The 24,908-nt window shown below is 41.5% G+C and overlaps 2 protein-coding genes across 5 annotated transcripts in view; both read right to left on the bottom strand.

Annotated features, from left to right (window-relative positions):
* Positions 1 to 16,673, bottom strand: part of LOC138010889 (titin homolog) — a 35,302-nt gene extending 18,629 nt beyond the window's left edge. The window contains exons 1-11 of one of the 2 annotated variants that reach the window (XM_068857910.1): positions 16,638 to 16,673; positions 15,904 to 16,024; positions 12,927 to 13,108; positions 11,735 to 11,830; positions 9,872 to 9,943; positions 7,554 to 7,616; positions 5,797 to 7,020; positions 4,575 to 4,773; positions 3,564 to 3,971; positions 2,199 to 2,582; positions 340 to 440 (exon numbers count right to left, since the gene is read on the bottom strand). In XM_068857910.1, the coding sequence (XP_068714011.1) occupies positions 340 to 440; positions 2,199 to 2,582; positions 3,564 to 3,971; positions 4,575 to 4,773; positions 5,797 to 7,020; positions 7,554 to 7,616; positions 9,872 to 9,943; positions 11,735 to 11,830; positions 12,927 to 13,108; positions 15,904 to 15,949 (2,775 nt within the window). In that variant the 5' untranslated portion in view covers positions 15,950 to 16,024; positions 16,638 to 16,673. Of the gene's footprint in view, positions 1 to 339; positions 441 to 2,198; positions 2,583 to 3,563; positions 3,972 to 4,574; positions 4,774 to 5,796; positions 7,021 to 7,553; positions 7,617 to 9,871; positions 9,944 to 11,734; positions 11,831 to 12,926; positions 13,109 to 15,903; positions 16,089 to 16,637 lie in introns of those variants that run through there. The other variant, XM_068857909.1, reaches the window with a different exon arrangement.
* A 3,680-nt stretch (positions 16,674 to 20,353) lies between these two features.
* Positions 20,354 to 24,908, bottom strand: part of LOC138010892 (E3 ubiquitin-protein ligase HUWE1-like) — a 78,889-nt gene continuing 74,334 nt past the window's right edge. For all 3 annotated transcript variants that reach the window (XM_068857913.1, XM_068857912.1, XM_068857915.1), the window contains 3 exons: positions 23,335 to 23,634; positions 21,493 to 21,683; positions 20,354 to 21,265 (listed from right to left, as the gene is read on the bottom strand). In XM_068857913.1, the coding sequence (XP_068714014.1) occupies positions 21,163 to 21,265; positions 21,493 to 21,683; positions 23,335 to 23,634 (594 nt within the window). In that variant the 3' untranslated portion in view covers positions 20,354 to 21,162. The remainder of the gene's footprint in view (positions 21,266 to 21,492; positions 21,684 to 23,334; positions 23,635 to 24,908) is intronic.

A 24,908-nucleotide genomic window follows, 5' to 3' on the forward strand; every position in this document is an offset into this window, starting at 1 on the left:
CCGTACAGTAAACTCGAGGCCAAAATTAAATTTGATATTTTCTGTGTAAACCCGCAGTATCTTCCACCAAACTTGGGCCTTAGTCATTCAATGTATTTGCTGTAATACTCTCAGTGATTAACGAACATCATCTGGTTCAGTAAGAAACCGTAAAATTTACAACTGCTGGCGCCAAAGTTTGGAAATGCGCAAAACCGTTAAACTGCCCCTTTAAATGCTTCAACTGGTACAGAATTCATCGGCGTGGGATTGCACTGCATACACCTTTTCCTATCGAGCCAAGTGCTCTTGTCAAGTTAATCTGCGATTAGTTACTTCGTGTCCTTATCATAGAATTACCTGGACGCTTTCAAGGATTTCTCCGCTTTCTTTGACCAAGCTTTCTTCTCGCTCTTGCTCAGTCTCTTCTGTTAATTCTATCGCGGCGTCATTGTCTTCAGCTGGAAAGTAAAAGAGGCGAAGACGACTTTGAACAAACCTAATGAGCAATGAACTTCTTGGTCCTCTAGCTAACCACAATTGCTGTTTTTCAAAACTTAATAGGGAAAATCATGAAAAATAAAAATCATGTTACACGTACAGTACTATTTTATTAACATTGCCAGTCAAGCTGGCAGAGCGCCACAACAGCTTGCGCCAATTACTGTGGCCCCTTTTTTACCCTCCCAACCATGATACACAACAGAAGACAGACCACAACACCGGGAACTACGTGCCCTACTCTTAGCGACAAGTGTGTGGGTTCTTTTACGTCCCACAGGATTATTAACATTGAAGGGTTCTGAGACGGGACTTTCGGCTTATCGTCCTTATCCGAGAAGACTTAAAAGTCTAACCATCTGCAGATGTAATTACAAAGGCAGCACTTTATCCTCAGTTATTTAAAGACCACGAGTGTTGGTCCGGCCGGAGTTGAACTCGCGACCTCCCGCGTGACAGTCCGGTGCTCGACGAACTGAGCCACCGGTGCGCGGTGCGCGGTGCGCGGTGCGCGGTGCGCGGTGCGCGGTGCGCTGTGCGCGGTGCGCGATGCGCGATGCGCGATGCGCATTGCGCGGTGCGGGGTGCGCGGTACGCATTTCAATACATTCTTTTGTCGTCCCACTGAAGCCCTGGCCCCAGTTGTTCAAAAGGTGCATAACGCAATCCACCGGATAAATCACTATCCACTGGATAACGCAATTGGTTTCACTATTACTTATCCACTGAATAGTGATTTATCCGGCGGATGGCGCTATCCATTATTTGAACAACTGGGGCGTGGAGAACAAAAACATGTTAAAAGTTTCAATCTGAGGGTTTGCGAGGAACAGGTGAAAAACACATTGAATTTTGAAATGAAATAGAAGCCTGGATAATTAATAACTATTCACCGAAGTTCAAGTGGCTGGTGGTGGATATTATGAAATCACTAGCCACCGACACTGAGGTGGCACATAACAATTTAACAAATTGATGTCAGTTTTTCATGCGTCTGTCCTGTTATTGATCATGAATTGCGTCACAACATTGTCAAAGTAGCTGTGGATCCGCAGAATTACTTTGACAATGACGAAATTCATTGTCAATAACAGGACAGACGCATGAAAAACTGACATCAATTTGTTTTTTACAATAACAAAAAGGCAGAGGGGTCAAAATTAAGTCAAAACACGAGAAGAAAGCGAGACAAAAATGCGAGAAACTTCCATCTGACGCGACCAACATCGCGTCATTATCGCATAAATTATAAATTTATGTGTCTGTCCGCTTATTGACAATAAAAATTAGCCAATGCGCGCGCGAAAATTTTTGCAGTCATTGTAAAAGATCTTTTCTCATTTATTCCTGCAATGATTACAATGTTTTCGGGCACAAATCCCGCGTGTGTTGCTCGGAGGTGAGTTGCAAAGGATATTTGGCGTTTGAGTAGCCAATCAGAGCGCGCCTTCAAAGATATTTACTGTTTTAGTGTATACTAAATATGGATATCATACCGGAAGCCACAACGTTCTGTATACCAAAAGAGTATTGCTCGTATCTTGTGCCTTCTTCATTTCATTTATAAAAATATGAAAATGAAACGTAAATTCAAACCTCAAAAGAGATAGTCAAGCATGAGCAACGTCTTCGCTGGCGTCGGTTACGTTGGGCCCCAGGGTCCTCTCGGCTTTAAACATGGCCAAGAAGACCCTGGGCCTTCTGAAGTTTCAACATACCATTTGAATCGTCGAGATCTTCAATTTCCTTGTCATCTTCGCTTTCCTCCGATTTTTCATCGACAGATGAGCATCTGTACTTCGGCTTACCACAACTTTCGCATACATCCCGGCAAGCATTGCAAGGCCCACCTTGCCGCTGACACCACGTACCGCACTTTGGGCAGACACCTTCACATTCAGGAATTGCGGCACCACATCTGTAACAATCGATGCCCTTACAGACTACTGGGCCATAGCCAGTTTCGCCCTTTTCCATGCTCTTTCTGTCAAGAGGAGCTTGTAATTGTTGCTTGTAAAAGTTTAAATCACTGTCACTAAGCTCGCCTTCATCACGTACGGGGCGAGGCCTTGGTCGAGGCACAGCATCTTCAGCATCCGATCCTAAGGAAATTCGAAACACAAATATCACCTTTGCCATTCAAAAAATTCTTCCAGTAATGGAACAGAATAAGTACTCTTACCGGGATGCAGAACCATTTGTTTTTAGACGCCAATTTCTCACTCATTTCAAGATATTAGTCCACGCAGTGATAAACTATACCTTTTGCGAACAAGTTTTCATTCATATGCAAAGTAGAGTTTTTTCGGTTCTCCACTTTACTTCGAGACTATTTTTTCACGGTTGATATGAATTGATTTACAACATCCATCAATTGGTAAAGCACTTATGTTTGTCTATATAAGCCGGACACTTTCACTACCGAGTTTTCCTTATTCCCTCATGAAGCTATATCTTCAAACGATAATCAGGTAGACTAAGACATATACTTTGTTTTCGAGGAACTATAATATTGTATCTTTCGAAAGAGGCAACCTTCCCGTACGAGAGTATAGCTGTCAAACGCAGGAGTACCTAACGGTCAACCAGAAAAGTCCAAAAGTTACGGTAATTCTACAGTTTTGGTCAGTTTGGCGGCCATAAAATATATACTGTATACGAAAAAATGATTACACGAGACGTAGGCAAGTGCAATTTCAGAACCTTTAAAGCATTGCTAAATGCACGAGCAAGTTCATACGCCTTTTTATTCGTTATATGCTCAACAATATTACTCCGTCGCTTTGTTTCAATAGAAACTTCCGGATGGCACTCTATATCGTATTTTTGCATTCGTCATTGACCAATCAGACATGTGACATTTAGTTCAGTATATAATAAGAGGCATTATACCATGGTCTCAACAAAAGTTGCTTCTAAGTAACTTTACGACCTGTCCTATTTAAAAATATATATAATATAAAAAAAAATAAATCAAGAGTGAGATTGTCACAGTGTTTTATTTCTAAAACATATCCAATCGCATTTGACGGATACGAGCATTCGTCACTACTCTCTTGTGGAATAATTGCTTCATATCTTACCTAGGTCAATAAATGGTATCGGTTTGACAACAATTTTCCTGGCCACTTTTCTCTCTTCGACATGGATTTCTTTGTCAGTGCCTTCCCCTGGGGCTTCACTATTTATCATGCTCACAGTAAGCTCTTGACTCCGAGTGCTTTCGTCCGTTCTTAAGGAATCCGTAGTTCTTTTTTCAGTCCCTTTTCTGGTCAGCGCATGATCATTTGGGCGGCTCACTGTTTGTTGAGGTCCATTCTCCGATTGTTCGTCCCCACTGCTCAACGCACTTAGGTCGCTGAGGGGCTGGACGTGTAAGCTGAAATCACTTTCCCAATCACTGTCCCATTGTGTGTTAGTTACCGGAGCTGAAACTACTGGGATGTCTGTCGACTTCTCTGAAGGACTTCCTTGAGAAGAAACTTCTTTTGCTGTTGAGACAGAAAAGCATTATTAAATTTGCCTAATAGGGTACGCTCCAATTTAAAGGGGTTAGTTCAGGCTGAAGAAACTGTGGTGTGGAGAGTGGGGGGAGTGAAACACGAAAATTTGGTTTTGTCAAACGAGTTGATTTAAGTAAATTAATTAATTTAACCACCGATGAAAACGAATCGACTCTATAAGTGTAGACGAATCAACTTTCATGTAGGCGAATTGACTTGTAAGCGGAACGACTTGTGGGCGAAACGACTTTGTGGCCTAACGTTTCGACCGTTAATGGTCTAGGCTCCAATGAGTGTCCTGTTACCTACCACCAAGGGTTTCCCTTTGATGAGTAAAAGCGTCTCGCGTTAGACAGGGCGTGTCACTCACAGGAGTGATCAGTATGTAAATTCTCCTCACCGTCATTTCAATGCAATGTCAGAAAGACAGGAATTGAGAATGAAGACTATTATCCACAAAAGAGGTGTGATGTTGATGTATCAATGACCAAATTCTCATGACTACCCAGTAAAGAAATTTATGGAACTAGTTAGGACAATTAACGTTTCGATCACGGGAATGAAAGGGTTCAATAAATGCATTCTCATTACCTATCTCTTTTCTTTCTTCCGCGTCTTTGCGCCATTGAGGTTGTTCTTTCTTCCTTCTGTGGTGTCTTTTCGCCTCATTGCGCGCCTGTTCTATCTGAGCCTGCAATGAAGTAAGGTCTGCGTTTTCTTCGCTGTCGGCAAGATAACCATCATGCTGTGTGGGCGAGCCAGAGAAGGAAGAAGTGCCTTCCGTAATGTCCTGTTTAAAAAATGACACCGACGTTGCAAAGAGTCGAAAGAGCAGTGTTTGTTCAAGTTCTGCTGGTCATAATTACTGACACACTCAGAGCAAACCAGGCTTTTTTCTTAAAAATGAACTTTCATTAATAATTCATTAGCTTACTGTACTGTCAGATGGCAGTAATCATCCGTAAAGCCGGTATAGCATGATTATTCCGAAAAGCCTGGAGCTTTGATTTTGGGCTCGGGTGAAATCGGGACACAGGCTATAAAACCGTCGCTTGGTATGGAATGTGGACATTCTTGCAGAATTCTCCGATAGTTCCTTGGCCGATTGCCTTAATACTTATCAGCTGGCTAAATATTCACTTCGAAGCAGACTGTTCTGGAACGAGCCGGTCTCTAAATTTTGCACAGTTCCTTATGGATCTCTTTCATAATGTCGACCAAATAAAATATTCTCCTGTTTTTATGTCAATGAGCCTTTCCATCCTCGCTACGACGAGCAAATTCGAAAAAAATTTTGTTTCCAAATGAGGGCAGTAAATCTAATTAACAAAAATACAAAAGAACGTAAAGGAGAAAAATTTATACGGTGTGCTACGCTATTCTCAGGAGAAGTCTGTGTGTTCTTAAGTTTCCAATGCACGCTTTTCTCATTAACTATCACCAGAAACCCATAAGGGTTAAAACGTGTAACGCGCGTTCACAGCTTCCGAATATTCAGTGCGAACTGATTGGTTGAATGTTTCAGTGCTAAGTACCATATTTGGAAATCCCTCGCTCTTGTTGTTCCAAATATGGTACTTAGCAAATTGAATATTCACAAGCTTTTTTCCCAGCAAACAAGGGGCCGTTACATGTTTCAACCCTTATGGGTTTTTGCTATCACAAATTATCCCTCGACAGCAGTGTATCTTTGGAGCTGTCCAATAGCACGGAGTTTCCGGGGTACAAAAAACACCTGGCTCTGCTTCGCGCTGTTAAAATCAATAAAACACTGCTAACCGTTCCTTAAACTTCAAGTAACATTATATTTTACCTGATAAGCTAGTGAAGAGATAGTAGCTCTCGGATCCGTGCTCGAAATCAGAAGATCTTGCCTCCAGCTTTCATCATCGGATAACGGCTCTTCACTCAGTCTCGTTTTGGGGTACAGAATGACGTCATCGTCATCGTCATCGGTCTCCCGCATAATTGGCTCCTCAGTGAATACGAAATCACGTCGGTCCAGGGCAACGGTGTAGGAAGATTCACTTCGATTTAAAGGTGATTTAGAAGCTTTTGATTGAAATGCCGTTTTGCTTCCTCTCTGCCTCTCATGTTTAAGCCCTTCTTTGTTCCCATTTTTAACTGGCGAATATTGTCTCTTTTGGTTCTTTCCAGGTGACGTTTTCCTCTCAGCGCTACGTTTTGGACTGTTTGTCTGTGTTTGACGCAGATTTTTGTCGTCATAGCGATGACTAAGTTCTCGCCCGGTAGCTTTCGAGTTCTCCCCCGTTCCATCATCGGTTTGAATTCCGTGGATGAAATAGCTCGTCTTTTGATTTTCGCCGAAAGGCTTTCTACGCAAGCGTACCGAAAATCCAGATTTTGGATCATAATCCTCAATTATCTCAAAATCACTGAAATAGTCATTATCGTTATCTGAAGAGAAACTTCCTGTTTTAAGCCCTTTGATTAAGTCGTCACGTCCAATCCCATGATCCCTTGTATCTTCCACTTGTGCGACGCCATCGTCCCAAGCGGATCGCACATCCGGGGGTTTGTTTACGTCATCGACATTGGCCTCAGGTTCTGTTATAAACACACTTTTTTCAGATTCCGGGCGTATCTGGTCTGATGCCTTGTCACTAATTCCCATGACATCATCGTGTTGACTTTGTCTACTCATGTGAAGACGGAATGATTCTATGTCGTCGCGCCAGTCCATTGGACTTGGGCTCAACTCAAAATCGACAGTTTTCCGAGCAGATCTCCGGTCTGTAGAATTATCAAACCTCCTGTGATCTACAATAAACCTGGAATCTCCCCGGTGAATTGTGTCCAGAACACTTTCGTGCAAGTCTCCCTCCCTTATCTTCTGGTTGTCCTTGGTGGAAGTGCCACATCTGTGACACCGCTTTGGGGCAGCAAGAATTGTGCGTAAACGCCCACGAGAACTTACGATTTTCTCAACGACAGGTAAGCTTGCGTGACAGGAATTGCAACTGAAAGGAGGAAAATCCGAATTGTAGGCGCCAATGGATGGAAGGACGTCTAGAACCTGGTAACAGAAAGCAATCACCTCATACTGTCAGGTCTCTGGAGAGTATTAAGGCGAGAGGCAAGGAACCAGACTCCCTCCTGCCTCCCCAACCCCCTGCAGGCAGCCCAAACTCACAATTTGCACATTCACCTTTTTGTAAAGAGAGAGGTCAACTGCAGTGAATGCAGAGGGCGAAAATTATCCATTTCGACAATTTGAACCCTAACAGTATAACGAAACAATTGCAAAAAGAACCTAGTTGAATGACCTCCTGTAGCTTTCACGAGCCTCTTCTAGCTCAGTGATAGAGCATCCGACCACGTGATAGGAAGGTCAAAGGGTAAGTTTCGGATCCCATGATGGCGGCCGATTACCGCTCATTGGTACCAACATCGTCATCAACATCGTGACCAACATGATCACCATGACCACCTATATCTTCGGTGTGCGCCCAATAAACTGATGGCCCTTGTAGTTTAAACAATTGTTTGTGCCTGTGATTTAATTTATTAGCACAACTCAACTTTTGATGACTGCATTGAAGTATTTACCTTCCAGCTGAGTCTTCGGTATCCTCCACCGACTCGAATCACAGGATCTCGAGGGAGCGTTTTCTGTGGTAAAATTTCCATTAAAAAAAAAAACGTTTCTCGTTATCTTTGCTTTGAGATCGAGAAGAAAAACACCAAAAAAGTTCTGACGACGACGGTTAAAGAAAAGTCGTCGGAGAAATTAATCTGAAAGTCACCGTAAAGTGTTCCAGAGTTTCACGTTATTGTATTATCAAAACGTGGTGACTTCAACTTGGTCCACTTTTACACTGGGGAATTAAAAAGATCTGTTTCGGCGACGTCGACAACAATGTCATCTCAAAACATAACTTTGCACTGTTGCAAAGTCTTTCGCGATTATTCCATGTCGTTCACGTCGTACAATGTGGATGAAGTATCCTAAGAGTAAACTGGTTACGAGGGTTTCGTAATAGTAATAGGACAGAGTGGAGTCCAATTTGGTCTGTAATCATCCAGGTGATCTGGTGACGTAATTTGGAAGACTGGGAGGAAAAATTTTAACGCCGTATCCCACAGCCGCGCGCGGCCTTAGGTGTTGTTTCCAAACTCCCTGCAGTATTTCCATCGCCAAAACTCAACAGATCATTCCGTTTCTACCACATTTCCTGTTACTGAATGAACATTGAAGTAGACCCGACGAGCTCTAACCTCGCTTCTACCATGCCGAATTCGAAAATAACGCCGCGCGCGGTTGTGGGATACGGCGTTAAAATTTTTCTCCCCAGTCCTCCGAATTACGTCACCAGAACACCTGGATACGAGTGACTAACAAAATCGGACGACCGCGTAGCGGGAGTCCGATTTGCTTAACCACTAGTATGATATAGACCGAATTGGACTGCACTCAGTCCTGTTAACAATTAATCATAACCATTACAATTTCTGAGAAGCAAAATTAATGCATTCCTTTTTCTTTGTCTCATGTTACAAATTTGTCCCCAGTTTGGTAGGGTAAGTGGTTGTTGCTATGGTTATTGTGATAAATTCAGTGATTGGTGGATTAAGCTGAGTGCACTTAATATGATTGGCTGATGTAACTGTCCGATTTCAGGTATCCGATTACAGCCAATTGCCCGATTTCACTGCCCGATTGGGTCTTTCTGCAGGCACCGGAAAGCATTGCGTTTTTGGTCACTTGCGACAAGTCTTTATTTGGAGTTATTTTGTTTTCTGTCTTTGTTTCTTTTGTTTTACGTAATTTGTGCTCTGGTACCTGCAGAAGCTGCCGTCCGATTTCAACCCTACCCAATAATTAGTGAAAATAAAGTAGTTAATGCGCCAATCAAATTTTAGAAAATTGTAATGGTTATGATTATTAAGGGAGTAATCGTGAGAGTGATTTGAAATTACGATCATGATTACCCCTGAACTTTACGACACTAAGTCCTATTACTAATTAATCGTAACTATCACAAAATGCAAGAAAATCAGAACAAAATTCGAAGATAAAAGGTCTTTGAATACCTTTTTGTGTGAAAAAGTTAGTTATATTCAATCTGTTTTGCAAACAGTAGGAAAGGAGCAAGAAAGACCCCATCCAAGTGCATGTGATTGACGCGCGAATGGCGTAGGTGTTCAATTGCAGGTATCCAATTTGGAGTTGTTCAAATTGGACACCCACGTGATCGCGCGCCAATTACACGACAAATAGGCGCGCACAGAACCAATCAGATGCGAGAATTTTGCAATAGTTACGATTAAGAGTAAAATAGAGAACGAGAGGTTCCTCGCTGTCGTCAAAACCTAATTTGGTGATTTCACGTCCTTGATATGATGAGAATAGCAGAGCTTACAGATTTGTGTTTGCTCATTAGGCCATCGCTGAACTATAAAACGTTGTCGCGAAACACCAGCCTTCCTTTGATAACACTATGGCGGTTAAATTGGGAGGAGAATATCCGAGGCAACATCGTTGTGTCGCAAACAAGTCTTCCTTAGCCTAGCCAGGCCTCAAATCTTTTTTTTGCCTGTGTGTGATGTCATCGCCGCCATGACGCATGACACATACAACTCATCTCTCACTGGCTCTTTTCGTTTGTCACCTAGTATTTATACATTTGCCAGCTATGTCTCGAGAGTTGTCGCAAGCCACGAGGTTTGCAGGTTACATCATAGTCGCCATGTTTAATCGCACATGAACTTCTTGTTTTTTCAACGTTCGCTGACAAGTGTTAGCATCGTCCCACTTGAGGACAAGCGGAAGGGACTGCAATGGAAACTCCCCTCACAACGGATTCCTTTTTCAACTCAAGCCTTTTTAGTTTAAACACTTTAAATTATTTTTACTTAATCCATACCGTCTGAGATCTCTGCTGACTTCTCAGCAAACGAGGACAGAGTGAAGAGTATTCCGGGGGGGCCATCAGTGCCTAGTGGACAAGAATAGAAACGTAAGTTGTCAAATTTCCTAAACATGAAAGACTTTCAAGAGTTCAAAGTTTCAACCTACTATTTCGCTTCTTACTGCCTCCAATCATGTTGACAGCGATTGTTGGCGGACTTTCAAAAGCAGCCACAGTGAATAGAAATAAGCCGGTGGTTGGAAGTGTGTTTAGACAACTGAGGACAACGGCAACGTCGACAAAAAAGTCTCTCCAAAATATAACTTAGCGCTATCGCAAGTCTATTTCGCGATCATTCTGCCTTGTTCACGTTGTAACACGTTTCACGTTTCAACGTACCGTTTTGCAGAACAAATAGACTAAAGAATAGTTTTATCATGTATAACGCGGCTATTTCCTAATGGCTTTATCATGTATAATGCGGCTATTTCTTAAATTTCATCACGTATAATATATATAATAATATATATATATATATAGTATTTTTGCTTTTTCGTTCATAAATTTTAAATATATATATATATATATATAGTATTTTTAGCTTTTTTATTTAGTTTTTCATCCTTTTTGTATTTCGTATTAAGCAAACATTTGTCCAGTCTGTAATCCAGCCGTTTGGCTGCAATGGATTTTTAATAAAGCTATCTATCTATCTACAATAGGGCCGTTTATACGAGAGAAAATAAGCAGCGGCCAGAGTAAGCCGCGGCAGACATCTTATCCTGGCCGGGGAGTTTATACTCGTCCAAATAGTTCCTTTCGCGTATTATGTACGCCGCGGCCAGAGTAAGCCGCGGCTTATTTTCTCTCGTATAAACGGCCCTAATATGGGCGAAGTATCCTGAAACTGGATGGCTACGAACGGTTTAAAGTAAAATAGAAAATGAATAGTTCATTGTTGTATGCTCGCGTTTTCGTAAAAACCTAAAATTTGGTGATTTCACGAAATGCACTTTGAAGTGCGCGCCAATAATATTCCTGCTGAGCGGCGTTGTCGTCAGTAATGTTGCCATCGTCGTTTTTTACCATCAAGTTTCCCGCGGCAAAAGGCGAACGGCAAACTTAAGCCAAAACTTGCGTTTTACCAAAAATCAAAGACATTTGTTTGATTTTAGTTTATTTTTTGCCGGTGATCTACAGATATCGAGCAACGACGACTCCACAAAACAATGATGCCATTGGTTAAAAGAGGAAATTAAATCGTGCTGCACGTGAGGCACAAATTTTAGCACATATTTTTGCGGTACTTTGATTAAAAACAACGTGAAATCACCAAATTTGAGCTTTGGATGACAACTTGAACGTATAGAAGTGAACCTTTCTCTATCTATTTTAATTCTGAAATTGCTCCTACCCACTTTTTTTTACAATACTTTGCCCGAATTGTACTACCTGAAATAAATGAAATAACGCGACAGACATACGACAGAGCAGAGTTTTATTTTAGGTTGACGTTTTTGTCGAAGTCGCCGTCGTGGATCTTAAAGTCTGTTACGTCGTTAAAAAACAATGATTGACCTCATGGACGGCAGAAAAAACGAAATCTTTAATTAGAAAAAATTCAACCATTTCATCTCTATGTATAGTGTTCGCAATTCAGTGCGCCAGCAGCGCTAGAACTCTAGACACTTAATAAAGTTCATTAATAATGATTTTATTACTATTATTATTACTATTATTATTATTATTATTATTATTATTATTATTATTATTATTATTATTATTATTATTATTATTATTATTAAAACCAACAAACTATACTTCAAACACCTTGTCTTCATCTCTTTTGTAGTCTATGGAATTAACGATATAGCCTACCTTTCTCTGTGTGGTGTCTCTCGAGAACACTTTCAAGCCAAATGGAGCAGGTTGAATGAAGGTAAAATACTTGGAAACATCCGTTCCTCGGTTAGTCTAAAGAGCAAATCAGACACATTTGTCAGCTGCCATCATTGAAAGAGAAACTTTATAAACGACATCGTCGACGAGAAATAGGTCGTTTATGAGATAACCACAGCCAAGACAAAGAAACGCCAATTCAAAATACAACTTAGCGCCATCTTACGTGTTTTACGATAATACCATATTGTTCACTACGTGCAAAAAAGGCGTGCTACTCAACAATGACATTAGTACGAACGGTTTCAAAGTAAAGATAGAAAATGAACGCTAAATAAGTGATGTTGTATGTTCACGTTGTCGTCATCATAAATCTGGTTTTTTTTTCACGCTCTTGTTTTGGGGAGTGGGCCTGAGTACCAGAAAGCGTGCCGCACGTGCAGCACGATCATTTTTCCTCTTTTAACCAATCATAGTTACTGTTATTGGCGTTTTCGTTCCCTTCGTAGATCATTAGGGAGCTTAAAGCAACGACAACGGCGACGGCAACGGGAACGTCGCAAATTAGCATATTTAGTGAGCAAAAATAATAGCTTTGCACGCTCTGCACGTGCGTTTTTCACTTTTGTCCATTTCTTTGCCTTCGTCAGCAAAACAACAACGTGAAATAGCTAAATTTGAGGTTTTGTGAAGAACGTCAGCACTTGAGGATAAATAAAGTGCCGTTCCGACCAGTGTCATTTTTGAGGAACTACCACACCCTTGTCATATTAAAAAGGTTGCAATAGTCAATAAGTGATTAAAATAACGCGAATTTATATTTTGAAATGATTTTCTCGTTGCCGTCGCCGTTGTCGTTGCTTAAGTTCCCTATCAATTAAGTCCAGTCTCTTTGCGTCCACAAATCAAAATTCTGGTACCATTACGATTTGTTTTCAAAATTTTACACGAGTCACTCCAGTCCCAAGGGAGAGAACCAAAATATCATTTGATCAGCGGCCATATATATTTTTTTACCGAACAAAAGAAAGCGTATGAATGAGAATAGAGTCCAGTTACCGGATGAAGAGTTTGGGGTACAAAAATGGTTGCTGTTTTTTCTTTTCTTTTTTTTTTCGTTTAGGGGCAAAAACTGGAAACTGTGACAGAAAAAATTGCTCTGATTTCTTACCAGCACTGTGGGATGTATTTTGGGAAGTTTCTGAACAACTCGGATATGGTTTCGATGTAACCAGTAGTTCACCAATTCTTCCTGACAATACAACGAGTTTGGCGTACTGTATCGCTGAATTTGCCATTTGGTCAGCGGACTGATCGGCTTGTCATGGCAGTGTTTTTCAGAACTCGGCGTTGCTAAAATGAAATGGCAATGAAGAGATTATATATCAATGACGCCTCGGGCATACTCGGAAAAAATCCGTGAGCTTCCGGGGAGGAGTCGATACCGAGCCGTTCCAGTTGTTCGAAGGGTGGGTAGCGCTGGATAGCGATTTATCCGTTGGATAGCGTTATCCACCTTTTGAACAACCGGGGCCAGGGGGCCGTTTCTCGAAAGTCCCGAAACTTTACGGGCCATTTTCGGGTGTCACAATTCCTTTTGTAACTCAAGAACGGAGAGCAATTAATTCGTCAAACTTCACATTTAATTTTCTTTTTGGTACCTTGAAAGCATGTTAAAAGATCGGCTTTCCAAATCAAGTGGTTGGCAATTTCACAGATGGCTTTTGGGCCCGAAAAGTTTTCGGGACTTTCGAGAAACGGGCCGCAAGTCTGCAGCTTGATGTTGGGTCGGTATGAGGGCAGGCTGGGACAGCTTCGTCCGTCCTCTTGTAAAATGTACGTGTAAATTTCCCGCGCGAATTATAACGTCGCTTCCGATTGGCTTATGCGCAGTACCGTGATACTCTCACTTTAAGGCTGGCCTGCGATGCTTATTATCAAACGAGAAATATCAGGCAATACCACAATGATCGCTTAATTCTGTTCACAATATTTATTAATTTGTAAAGCAACACTGTTTACTTTTGAAAACATGTATTCAAAATATGCATTTTTTGTCCCAACGCCGGCTCATCACACAAGCTCGCGCAACCAGGCCTGGAATTCCGCCCGGGTTGGCGAGCAAGATAGAAAAATTCCGCCTGCTCCCAGATCCAATCAAATTGCAGGACTCGTTAAGGAGCAAGGATGGCACAGTCGGTTTGTGCGCGGCCTTGGTGAAAGAGGTCCTGAGTTCGATTCCCGAATCTCGCATCCTTGTTTCGACTTCTTTCCTTTCAGTGTAGCTAAGTAGCTTTAAATACCCGTAAAACGGAGTACTGATGGAGAGGGAGGAGTAAAATGAGCGCACCGTCGACCTCAGGTTTGTCAGTTGAATTACTGTTACGAGTTATCGACGTTAAACATGGTTACTTTACTTTACTCGTAAAATTCCGGCCCCCCTTGTTGAATCAAATGTTGAATACACCTTTTTCCAAAATAGCCGCCATTTTGGTATTCTTTTGTTTCCATGCAAATTGGCCCTTATGGCCTCATTCAAGGTTAAATATTCTTTTGAATTTTACGTTTGAAAATGAGGCCATAAGGGCCAATTTACATGAGAACAAAAGAATACTAAAATGGCGGCCATTTTGGAATAAGATGTATGATATGCTAAAACCGTTTGCCCAATCCATTAGTCAACATCGTTGAACATCGTTCAACAAAATCGAACAGATGTTAAAGAAAATGTTGACGCCGATTGCCCGGGCTTTTACCCTTGAGAATGGTTATTCGTGCGTCTAAAAAAATGAAAAACACCTTGTTGGTCCCTATTGTAGGACTGCTACACGACTGGGTCCAGTTGATCGAAAGCCGATCAAAACTAATCCGCGATAAAATATACCAAGCGAGATTTTATAAATTGCCCGTCCAAAAGGACTTAACAGTGTAATTTTATGCCGAATTAAGGGAAACTAAAAGTTTGCAAAACTGAAGGTTAAAATTCTTGTTGCAACTTTTTCGATCAGTAAATAACCTGCAATTTAAGTTTCCAGTAATCCAGGATTACCTTAATTGGAATTCGAACAAAATTATGGATTTTCAGGCAAATCCTCACGAAAGCTGGCACCAGAGCGGAAAACACACGTGATGCAGGCATGCGTTCCTCATTTTATCGAGACAATGTAAAAATTGAATCCAAGAAGAAAAGCTATATTTAGAGTTTAAAAATCATATCGGTAAAGAATGCTTGCAAATTCACCGTCAAAAATATATGAAATCATTCAATCTTTTTTTGATGACAGTATCATTTGTCAACATGGAATAATATATGAATTGCTTTTTTCAACCCCATGGATTTCACTATTTGAATTTTAAAACTACAGCATAAGTCGGTCAAATTTCTGTAGTAAAGTGAGAATAAAGAATAGACCAAGAACAGATCTTCAGAATTACAAAGGTTTTGAACTTGATGTAGAAAGGAGATCTATGAAATTTTTTTCTTGAGATTACGTTTGTTGTTTCGTTAAAATAGCAACAAAGGAGCTTTTGTATATCAATGCCAAATGTACATAATTTTTTCGCAAATATTAATATTTTGTGGGGCACAAACTTGTCAGTTAAATAAATAAGTAAAAGATCAGTACGTGCTCGTTGGTTTGGTTGTAAAGACGAAATCGAGCAGAAAACGCGATAAAGTTGTGCAATACACATGATCAACACTTTGGTTTCTTTATTTTAATGGATTTCCTCAACAGAGGCTTTGCTTTGTAACATAATGGCTCTTGCAAATTGCAAACGAACCATACATTTTAAGAGTTTAAAGTTATTAACATGTGGAAAAAATCGGACTATTTCTACGGAACAAAATATCACAGGTTAGATGAAATGCTACAGAAACACAATTTCAATTTTAGCCGTAAAATATGTAGCATATATATCATGAAATATCGACTGAATCAATGAATCAAGACTCGGTTGATAAGTTATCGTCACATCTAAAATACTGTGTTAATAAAAAAGAAAATCATACACCTTTTGCATACGGGTTTGAGCCGACCTGTGGCTTGACAACAAATACTACACGTTTTTTTAATTTAAACGGCTTTTCCGCCTTACATATAGCCTCTATACTAAGCTTAGGACAATAACGACAGAAACGTACAAACCTTGGACGGGCGGAAGAGCGATCAAAGCTTCTTTCTTTCGTTCCATAGATCGATTGTTCCTTCTTCTCGCTTTACGAAGTGATTGCCACACCAGAGAAAGCTTCTAGTCTTGTCAAGACCGCTAAAAAGAGTGAATTTGGATCAGTGTCTAACTTTAAGATCGCCATATTAACATTTGCTATAAAATGGTTTCCATGGCAAAAGCCAGCTCAAAGTAATCAATTATTCATCTAAAGTTTGTCAGTTCAGGCTGCATCAACACAGGTGAATTTTTTCCGGAATTCAGAACATGAAAATCTCTCGGTCGCAGCATTCAGGAAAAAAACCCGAAAAATCCAGTACAAAAAATAGCAAGTTAATACCTGAAAAAAGCCAAAGCGGAAGTGAGTTTTCTGAATGCAAAAGAGGGTTTCGAACCTTTCAACGCTTTAAAACGCTTGATTGTTTTTTTAGAGGGATCGAAAGACAATTGAAACACAGGTGAAAACCTTTTTGTCCTATTAGCACTGAATGACAGGAGTCAGTTTCGTCCTCTCGAAATTCGACATTGTTAAGTCGGGTAGCAAAAAAACAATTTCCGAACAAAAAAAATTCAAAAAAAAATTCTATTGATATAGGCAAGAAAGAGGTGCATCAATGTAAAAGTGCGTGTAAAAACACCCCGGCTTCTTTCCTCCACAAGGAAACCGAGGTCGCGATAAAAGGAGGTCATTTATTTTAAAGATTGTACTTACGTTTCGTCACATTTTGATGTCAGCTCATTTTTCCTCTGTTAACTGTAGTAGTCGATCTACAAAGAGAAAAAATGATCAGCAGAAAACTGCCATTTGACGTCAGTCTGAAGAGTGTACTTTGACCGTGCCTCTCTAACGACTGCGTATCGTAGGATAGGAAGCTTAAGCACGCGCGTTTTTGAGACGCGGACGGCAACCGGAAGCGATCGTTTCGAGTGCGAGGACAGTGGTGTCTCCCAGATTTTCATACTTACCATCTCTAATGGAGAAAAGATACTTAGCAATGTAAATGTGGGTGTGTAAAGACAAGTTAAAAGGGAAAACAATTCACTTCCGGTTGCCGTCCGCGTCTCAAGAACGCGCGTGCTTAAGCTCTCTATTTTTGTTGGTACCTTACTCTGCTCTGAGAGGTATTTTCCCGGGTACTCCGGTTTCTCTTCCTCCGTTTCCGAAAACCTCCATTTATAAAAACGGTGCGGTGCAGACTTTTTAAAACGGAGGTCTATCGTTCTAGTGTAGACGGTGAAAACGGAAGTTTTCGAATACGTGTGACGTCATTATATTACGCATGCCTCAAATTTTCCCGCACGCCAAGACGTAAACAAAGCCTGGTAACAAAAACGCATCTTTAGATCTCCTTTTTCAGTCTCTAGTGTGGACGGCCAAATACGATGTGAAAACGCTAGTGTGGACGCGGATCTTGTTATCCGTTTTCAGGGAGCCGGAGGTTTTTGAAAACGCGTTAGTGTGGACAAAAATCAAACATTAGTTTTTGAGGAGAGAGTAAAACCGAATTATCCGGAGAAAAAGCTCTCGAAACAGAGTATACACCTTATTCCAAAATGGCCGCCATTTAAATATTCTTTTGTTTTTAGTCAAATTAGCCCTTGATGACTCGTTCTTAAACTAAAATTCAAAAGAATATTTTATCTTGAACGAAGCAACAAGGGCCAATTTGTATCCGCATAAATCAGCGGCCATTATGGAATAAGGTGTATAGGACCAACAAATGCAACCCACATGTGACGTCAAGACTGGGAATCAAGTCACATTGGTGGAAGACTCGTGCTGGCACGATTGCGCAATTCCTGCTCCCTTCCTGCCCCCACAGCCCTCCCGGTGGTGGTTAATTGACCCATTAAAGGTGGGAGAATTGAACTCAAATTCCCACGTAAACCCGTCCTGACAACTCATGGAGAGAATGTCGAATGAATTTTTCTAGGGTAGGCTATCCACATTAAATTTATGGCGATTTTTCCAGAAGCACCGTGTTCAAATTTTCCGTAAGGATTTTATAGAGTAAATGCCGGAATTGGGAAGAGGACTTACATGAGCTGTTATTTCTTGATGGTGACTCGGGGAGAGTCGGAAAAAATTGAGTGCTCCCTTGCACGAGTCGAACGAACGACCTTCCGATAACTACCGATAACTTCCGATAACTACTGAAAAGGACGAAAGGAGCAATGGCAACTGTAGGAAAAAATTCAAACAGACGAAACATGCATGCGTACAAAAAAATACTTCTTACTCACCGGCAATCGAGATTCCTCAAAATAGTCGAAACGGTAGTTATTTGACAGCAATTCAACTTACCATTCCCAAATCAGGTCAAATCGTGGCAACTGTTTGTATGGTGAGAGGTGCGCGATATTTGCATTGCCTCGCTTTCGCGGAACACGGGGGAGGGGTGATTTTCCTCCGCATGTGCAAGATTGTGTTACGTTTACTTTGTTTTTTTGAAGTAATTTTTCAAATTGACAAGATTGGTAAGCACCAAGAATACGGACTCTGGCCACTTCCAAGGCAGGAAGTCCGCTAATCACGGACTTCCGGCTCGTCTGCGCACGCTCAGAAATTTGAAACAACAGTGGCTGTCAACGGTTGCAAAAATGGACCTTCGCCACGACTGCGAACAAATTGGAAGCGCCTCGAGTCCGTGTTCTTGGTGTTGACCAAAAGAAAAGAGGAATCTGTGGACGAGATTGAGTCAAGAAGCACTTACTATACCCACTGAGAATCAAAAGTTGCTGGTGATCATTTGATCGGACTTATTTAGTTTCCTTGTATATATAATCTGCGCAGTCGCATGAGATATTCTCGCAAGTCGTTTACTGTTTTCATTACAATTTGAGACCTTTTTTGTTTTATCCCCGTTTTGGAAAATGGTAATGAATAAGAGCTGTAATCTTACAACCTCAAAATTGTTGACTTTTTTGGAACAGTAGTTTCATTTCATTTTTTTCCTTCAAGTTCTACTCAATCTTTATTTGTATTATTTTTTTCTAATCAAGTCAAAGATAATTTTCTTAAGCCTGGTTTTCACTAGCGACGCAAGAACAAGAGATTCGTTTCAAGTGCAAACGAACCATAAAGCAAGCACAAGCACACAACGCATAGACAGACTCCATGTTCTCTTATAACGCGGCGCTGCTAGTGGAATCCAGGGGTCCAGTTCTCCAACCTCCCGAAAGCTTTTCGGGCCCGATAAGTCATTTATGAATCTACCATTCGCTTGTCTTGACAAACTGTTCTTTTGACATGCATTCAAAATCACAAAAAGCAGATTGATTGTGAAGTTTGTTGTCTTAAAATCCCTCTGTTCATAAGATATAGAGGGAATCGTGACACCCCAAATGATTCAGAATTTTCGGGAAACGGGCCCCAGAACCGGTCTTTTTCATCGGACAGCTTGCGCTGTGGTTGCGTTACGTCCCGTTTTCACACAACACAAGCGAACGAAAACGAACGCAAGCATAAGCGCAAGAACAAGGAAAGGTTAAAATTTTGATCCTTGCACTGGCGCTTACGTCAGGCCCGTTTTTTTCACGGTGAAATAAGCGCTCCTGTGCTTGCAAGCTAGCGAAAACAAGGTTTTACAACAAGGAAGGAAGAAAGGCAGGAGGGAGGGAGGGAGGGAAGAAGGAAGGGAGAGAGGGAGGAAGGAAGGGAGAGAGGGAGGAAGGAGGAAAGGCAGGACGGAGGGAAGGGAGGGAGGAAGAAAGGGAGAGAGGGAGGAAGGAAGAAAGGCAGGAGGGAGGGAGGGAGGGAGGGAGGAAGGAAGGAAGGAAGAAAGGAAGGAAGGGAGAGAGGGAGGAAGGAAGAAAGGCAGGAGGGAGGGAGGGAGGGAGGGAGGGAGGAATAAAGAAAGGAAGGAAGGGAGGGAGGGAGGGAAGGGCGAGAGGGAGGAAGGAAGGGAGAGAGGGAGGGAGGGAGGAAGGAAAGAAGAAAGGGAGGGAGGGAGGAAGGAGGGAAGGGAAGGAGGGAGGAAGGAAGAAAGGCAGGAGGGAGGGAGGGAGGGAGGGAGGAAGGAAGGAAGGAAGGAAGGGAGGGAGGGAAGGGCGAGAGGGAGGAAGAAAGGCAGGAGGGAGGGAGGGAGGGAGGAAAAAAAGAAGAAAGGAAGGGAGGGAGGGAGGAAGGAGGGAGGAAGGAAGAAAGGCAGGAGGAAGGGAGGGAGGGAGGAAGCAATGAAGGGAGGGTGGAAGAGAGGAAGGAATGGAGGAAGGAAGAAAGGAAGGGAAAAAGGGAGGAAGGAGGGAAGGAAGGAAGAGAAAGTGAAGGAGATCCCCATACATTATATAGTTTCTCAGACAATGTCTCCGGATCTACTCTAAAAAGCGTTTATAAAAGAAGCCAAGATAATTTCACTTAAAAAAAAAAGTAAGTTGTGGCAATCCTTTTACGTTTACTTAACCAGAAACAGCCAACACGTACACGAAAATAGAAACCGTTTTACTTTATTGTTTCAAAATCTGCTGTAAATTTATATAATTAAACATACTTAGGAAATCTCAAGAATTTAAATTACCGCGTCCAAAGAATAGACGAGTCGCATGACAACTTAGATTCCTGTAGCGTGAGAACATGTACCCAAATCACGGTTTTTATTGCAACTCACATTTTCAAGAGAAGATAAATTTTCTTCGCTAACGCCTAAAAAGGTGTTGTTACACCCGTCAAATAATTCTAATACAAAAGAAACTTTTTTTCTCCAGTGCTGATAGAGCAACACCAACAAAGTTCGGAGGAAATTCGCGCCTGGTTAAAGTTAAGTACGGCGTGACATTTCCAGGTAATGCAAATGAGTGACACAATGTCCTTACGTGACAGCGTTCTTCCTTAATCTTTGAAAAAGGCGGCTGATTAATAAGTTACCCCAAATTTCTTGTTTGCCTCCATATAATGAGTTTAACTTTTTATCCAGTAAGAGGGGCGGCAGTCTCTGCGATGACTTCACGAATATCACCACCACGACCATCAGAGAATCCAACTTCTGTCTTGAGAAGTTCCACTGTCTGCTCAAAACTGGACTACACAAGAACGCCGCCATTATGGTACTGATCACTTTAAATTACTCCACGCGAAAAATTTGAAAACTTTATTAGTTCATTCTTGTGGGAAAGGAGCCTTCCAATGATTTCAAACTCTGCAGTTTCCATCAGACAAAGAATGTCTGTACCTTGATTTGAAGTGAAGGTTTCTTTCGTACAGTCGTTACACTGCTCTTAAGAAATCATGTAAGCTTCATTTAAGCCAGGCCAAATCCCTCAGGGCATTCATCAACCGCCTTGTTTAACATCGAGCGAAGCTTATCGTACGTCTCGTAAGCCGGCAGATCGAGCTGGTTGAAACTAAAAAGAACGGTAAAAATGTTGTTAACAAGTGAAGGTGAAAATGTGGTTAAGTATCGAGGTAGAACAACGAAAATGAGAAATAACAAAATGCTACAACAAGAGTCAGACACACCCCAAAGTGTGCGTGTGCGTGTGTCCACGCGTGCATTTCTCTGAGACTGTTTCAGACGACGTCTTGCGCATTACGATCCGTCCCTGCAAACTCTAGTTGAAAACGAACTCACCATGTATGCGCTGAGGGCAATCTATCTGTGGATCTATCGTCGCGGTGAATTTGAAACTTTTGGAATCCATTCATACCCTCCAGTGCAGCGAACCCCTGTAATGGAACCTTACTCGTGCCAGTGACAAACTGCAGAAATTTGGCACGATCAGCTTGGTCAAATGACCGCAATGCTCGCCAAAACCACTGAATCTGGAAGAATAAAGTTTCATAACGTGAGCAGAGCTAAATAATAACGCACTACAAACAAATGAAGTTTCATAAAGAACATGAGCACTACAACTTTACGTCCATAAATGCAACTAATTCGATCAAAGCGCAATTTTGACAAACAGGCCGGACCCAGCATCGTTCTCTAATCCCGTTACTTACTCGGTGATCAGCCCCTGCCACCTTGAACTTTACAGTTTCCAAAACAAAACAAACGATAGGCAGAAGTCACCAGATTTGTAGTCGCTTTGACGAAGGGCTAACGCTTGAAAAGTCAACGTTCTTAATAGAACGAAATTTTCGCGTTTCAATCACCCAGCAACTCAGCAGCACAGTTTCTTTAGAAACCATACCCGTCGACAATTCGACGCTTTCCGAAGGCAGCCTGTTGTACATGTAAATGTAAATGCTTTGTTTATACTGGAAGTGCACTTAGCTATCAAGCTAGTTTACAGGCACCCCACTTTTAACAATGTGAAAGAAACAATTCAAAGTTAACAGAAACATTATTAAGAACCCCAACTGGCAGGAGGCAATCAGTTGGCTATTTACAAAGCGAGGTAGAGTTGAATCCGGGACAACCGGAAACAAATTCTAACCAGAGGTTGGAACGGGATTTGAACCCGGAGCAGCCGCATGCAAATCCAACGCCCTAACCACTCCACCACGCTGCCTCCAAGCCTGTTGACCCAAACCATTTGTGATACCAACTACACTATCCATTAATGGCTTCTCTCTTGAATACAAGTGCTGTGTAATAGGGGGCTTTAAAATAGTCGACGGTTACGCAAATTTCCCTTTCGTAAACGGTCCTTGCCATTTATAACGGTCGACTACACACTTCACTTCAAAGAAAATTAAAAGAAACAAACTAAGAAAAAGTATTAACAAAAATTAGGACAAAAAAGGAGAAAAAACACATTTATAAAAGAAAAACTGGAGGAAAAAAAGAGTCCGAAAATTTGAAGACTCGAACTTGGGTTCTTAGCCCTCACCCTAAATAGAACCCTAACCCGAACCCTAACTCATATGACCAGCGAGACACAACTCCCAGTAACCGCAACCTTTTGAGTTCTTAGACCAAATGAGTGTAATTCAGAGCTAAAAAATGCAATCGGCCGTTTCAAATGGCAACGACCGTTTACGAAAGGGAAATAAGCGACGGCGACAGCAGCAACAATGCCACATAACAATAGATATCATTGGTTTAAAGAGGATAAGTTAGGGTTGTGTGCTCAGTTACCTGGCCTATGAATGAAAGTGAGGCTAGAGTTGACCTCGTTTTGATAGAAACCTCATTGCTTTTCTTATGTAAATTCAAACCAATTGGTATGAGAATAAAATCATTACCATAAAAATGGGAGGCCTGTATGTCAACTCCAAGGCTCACTTTCAATTAAAGGCCAGGTAACTAAGCACTTAACTGTAAAACGGTCTATTGATATTTAGGATAGTTCGCCAACACGGTACAAGGTAAACTAGGTGGAAAATCGCGAAAGACTTACGATAGTACAACGTTCACATTTTGGGGTGACGTGTTCTTCGACGTAGCCGTCGTCGTTTCTTAAACTACGTCATACCATTTAGCAAACCTTCCTAGTCCCTTAACGTTGCAAACAAAAGCTTCACACACCTGTAACGAATTCTCCGTATATTTGTGGTACTCTGTATTGGCTTTCAAGTCGTCCAAATCAATATTTGGCAGCCCGGATATCAGCAACTCCAGCTCCTGTTCGTCGAAGATTGATATCAGACGCTTGGGAATGATTTCGTAGAATCCTTCAAGGAATGAATCAATCTGTTTCCGAATAGCTCCTGTCATCTTCATCTGACAGACTAATTTTACGTACTCCTTTTTATTTTCTTCTGTGACAGCATTGTGTCTTCCGTTAGGAATCAAGTCGCGAACCTCTGACAGACCAAACTCTTGTACCTGACATTAAAAGCAGATCCCATCAGAAACAAATAGAGCGAGTTTCAATCGAGTGTCGTAAAACCAAAACCAAAGTAATTACTTTGACCAATCAAAAAGGACGGAGACAATCCAGTAAAGCAATCAAAACTCGAAGTAATTACACGTAGCCGACACAAAGCGCGGAAAACTGTGCACGCACAAGCCACGATTGGTTTTGGTTACACTTCTGATTGGTTTACAAAAGTGGCGCGAGAACTTCAGTTTAAACCAATCACTGAGCGAAGTAGAGCGGTTTTCAATTGAGTGTCGAAAGTAATGAGAGAATTACTTTGGTTTATGATTACTTCACTCAGTGATTGGTTCAAAGTTCTCGCGCCACTTTTTCAACCAATCAGAAGTGAAACCAAAACCAATCGTAACTCGCGCGTGCACATTTTCCCGCGCTTTGTGTCGGCTACGTGTAATTACTTTGAGTTTTGATTGGTTTACTGGATTGTGTCCGTCCTTTTTGATTGGCCAAAGTAATTACTTTGGTTTTGGTTTTACGACACTCATTTGAAAATCGCTCTAATGCAAAACAAAAGTAATTCATTAATTACTTTTGACACTCAATTGAAAACCACTTTATACACAAGGAAAAATGTATTAGGAAATAATTATAGCGATATTTCTTCTTTACAAACATTGACGTCACATTTCCTTCGATATTCAAATTTGCCAACCGCGGAACAAAAGAAGCCATTGTTCCAACCGCCAATTAGGTTCTGGTTGGCATACTAATGTGGGTGACGTCACCAAAAACATTTCTGGACATACAGTAATAATAACAATGTGAAAAAGAAAAACAATAATGTGTGCCGCTAATCGTCGTCACCGAATACAGCAACGACGCAGCTCAACAGGAATCATACTATGGCGCCTCTGGCTGCAGCTATACGGTCTACATGTGACCTTGCACAGCTTACAGCCAGCTGGAATCAGCTGCAAGCTGGTTTTGGCTCAGGGAGAAGACAGGGGAACCCGGAGAAAAACCCTCGAAGCAGAGAAGAGAATCACCACAAACTCAACCCACTTACGGCGTCGAGTCCCGGAATCGAACCTGGGGCCCGTTTCTCGAAAGTCCCGAAAACTTTTCGGGCCCGAAAAGCCATTTGTGAAACTGGCAACCGCTTGTTATGGAAAGCCGATCTTTTAACATGTTTTCAAGGTAACAAAAAGAAAAATGATTGTGAAGTTTGACGATTTAAATCATCTCCGTTCTTGAGATGCAAAGGGAATTGTGACGACCGAAA

This window comes from Montipora foliosa, chromosome 7 (assembly GCF_036669935.1).
Source record: "Montipora foliosa isolate CH-2021 chromosome 7, ASM3666993v2, whole genome shotgun sequence".
Lineage (NCBI taxonomy): Eukaryota > Metazoa > Cnidaria > Anthozoa > Scleractinia > Acroporidae > Montipora > Montipora foliosa.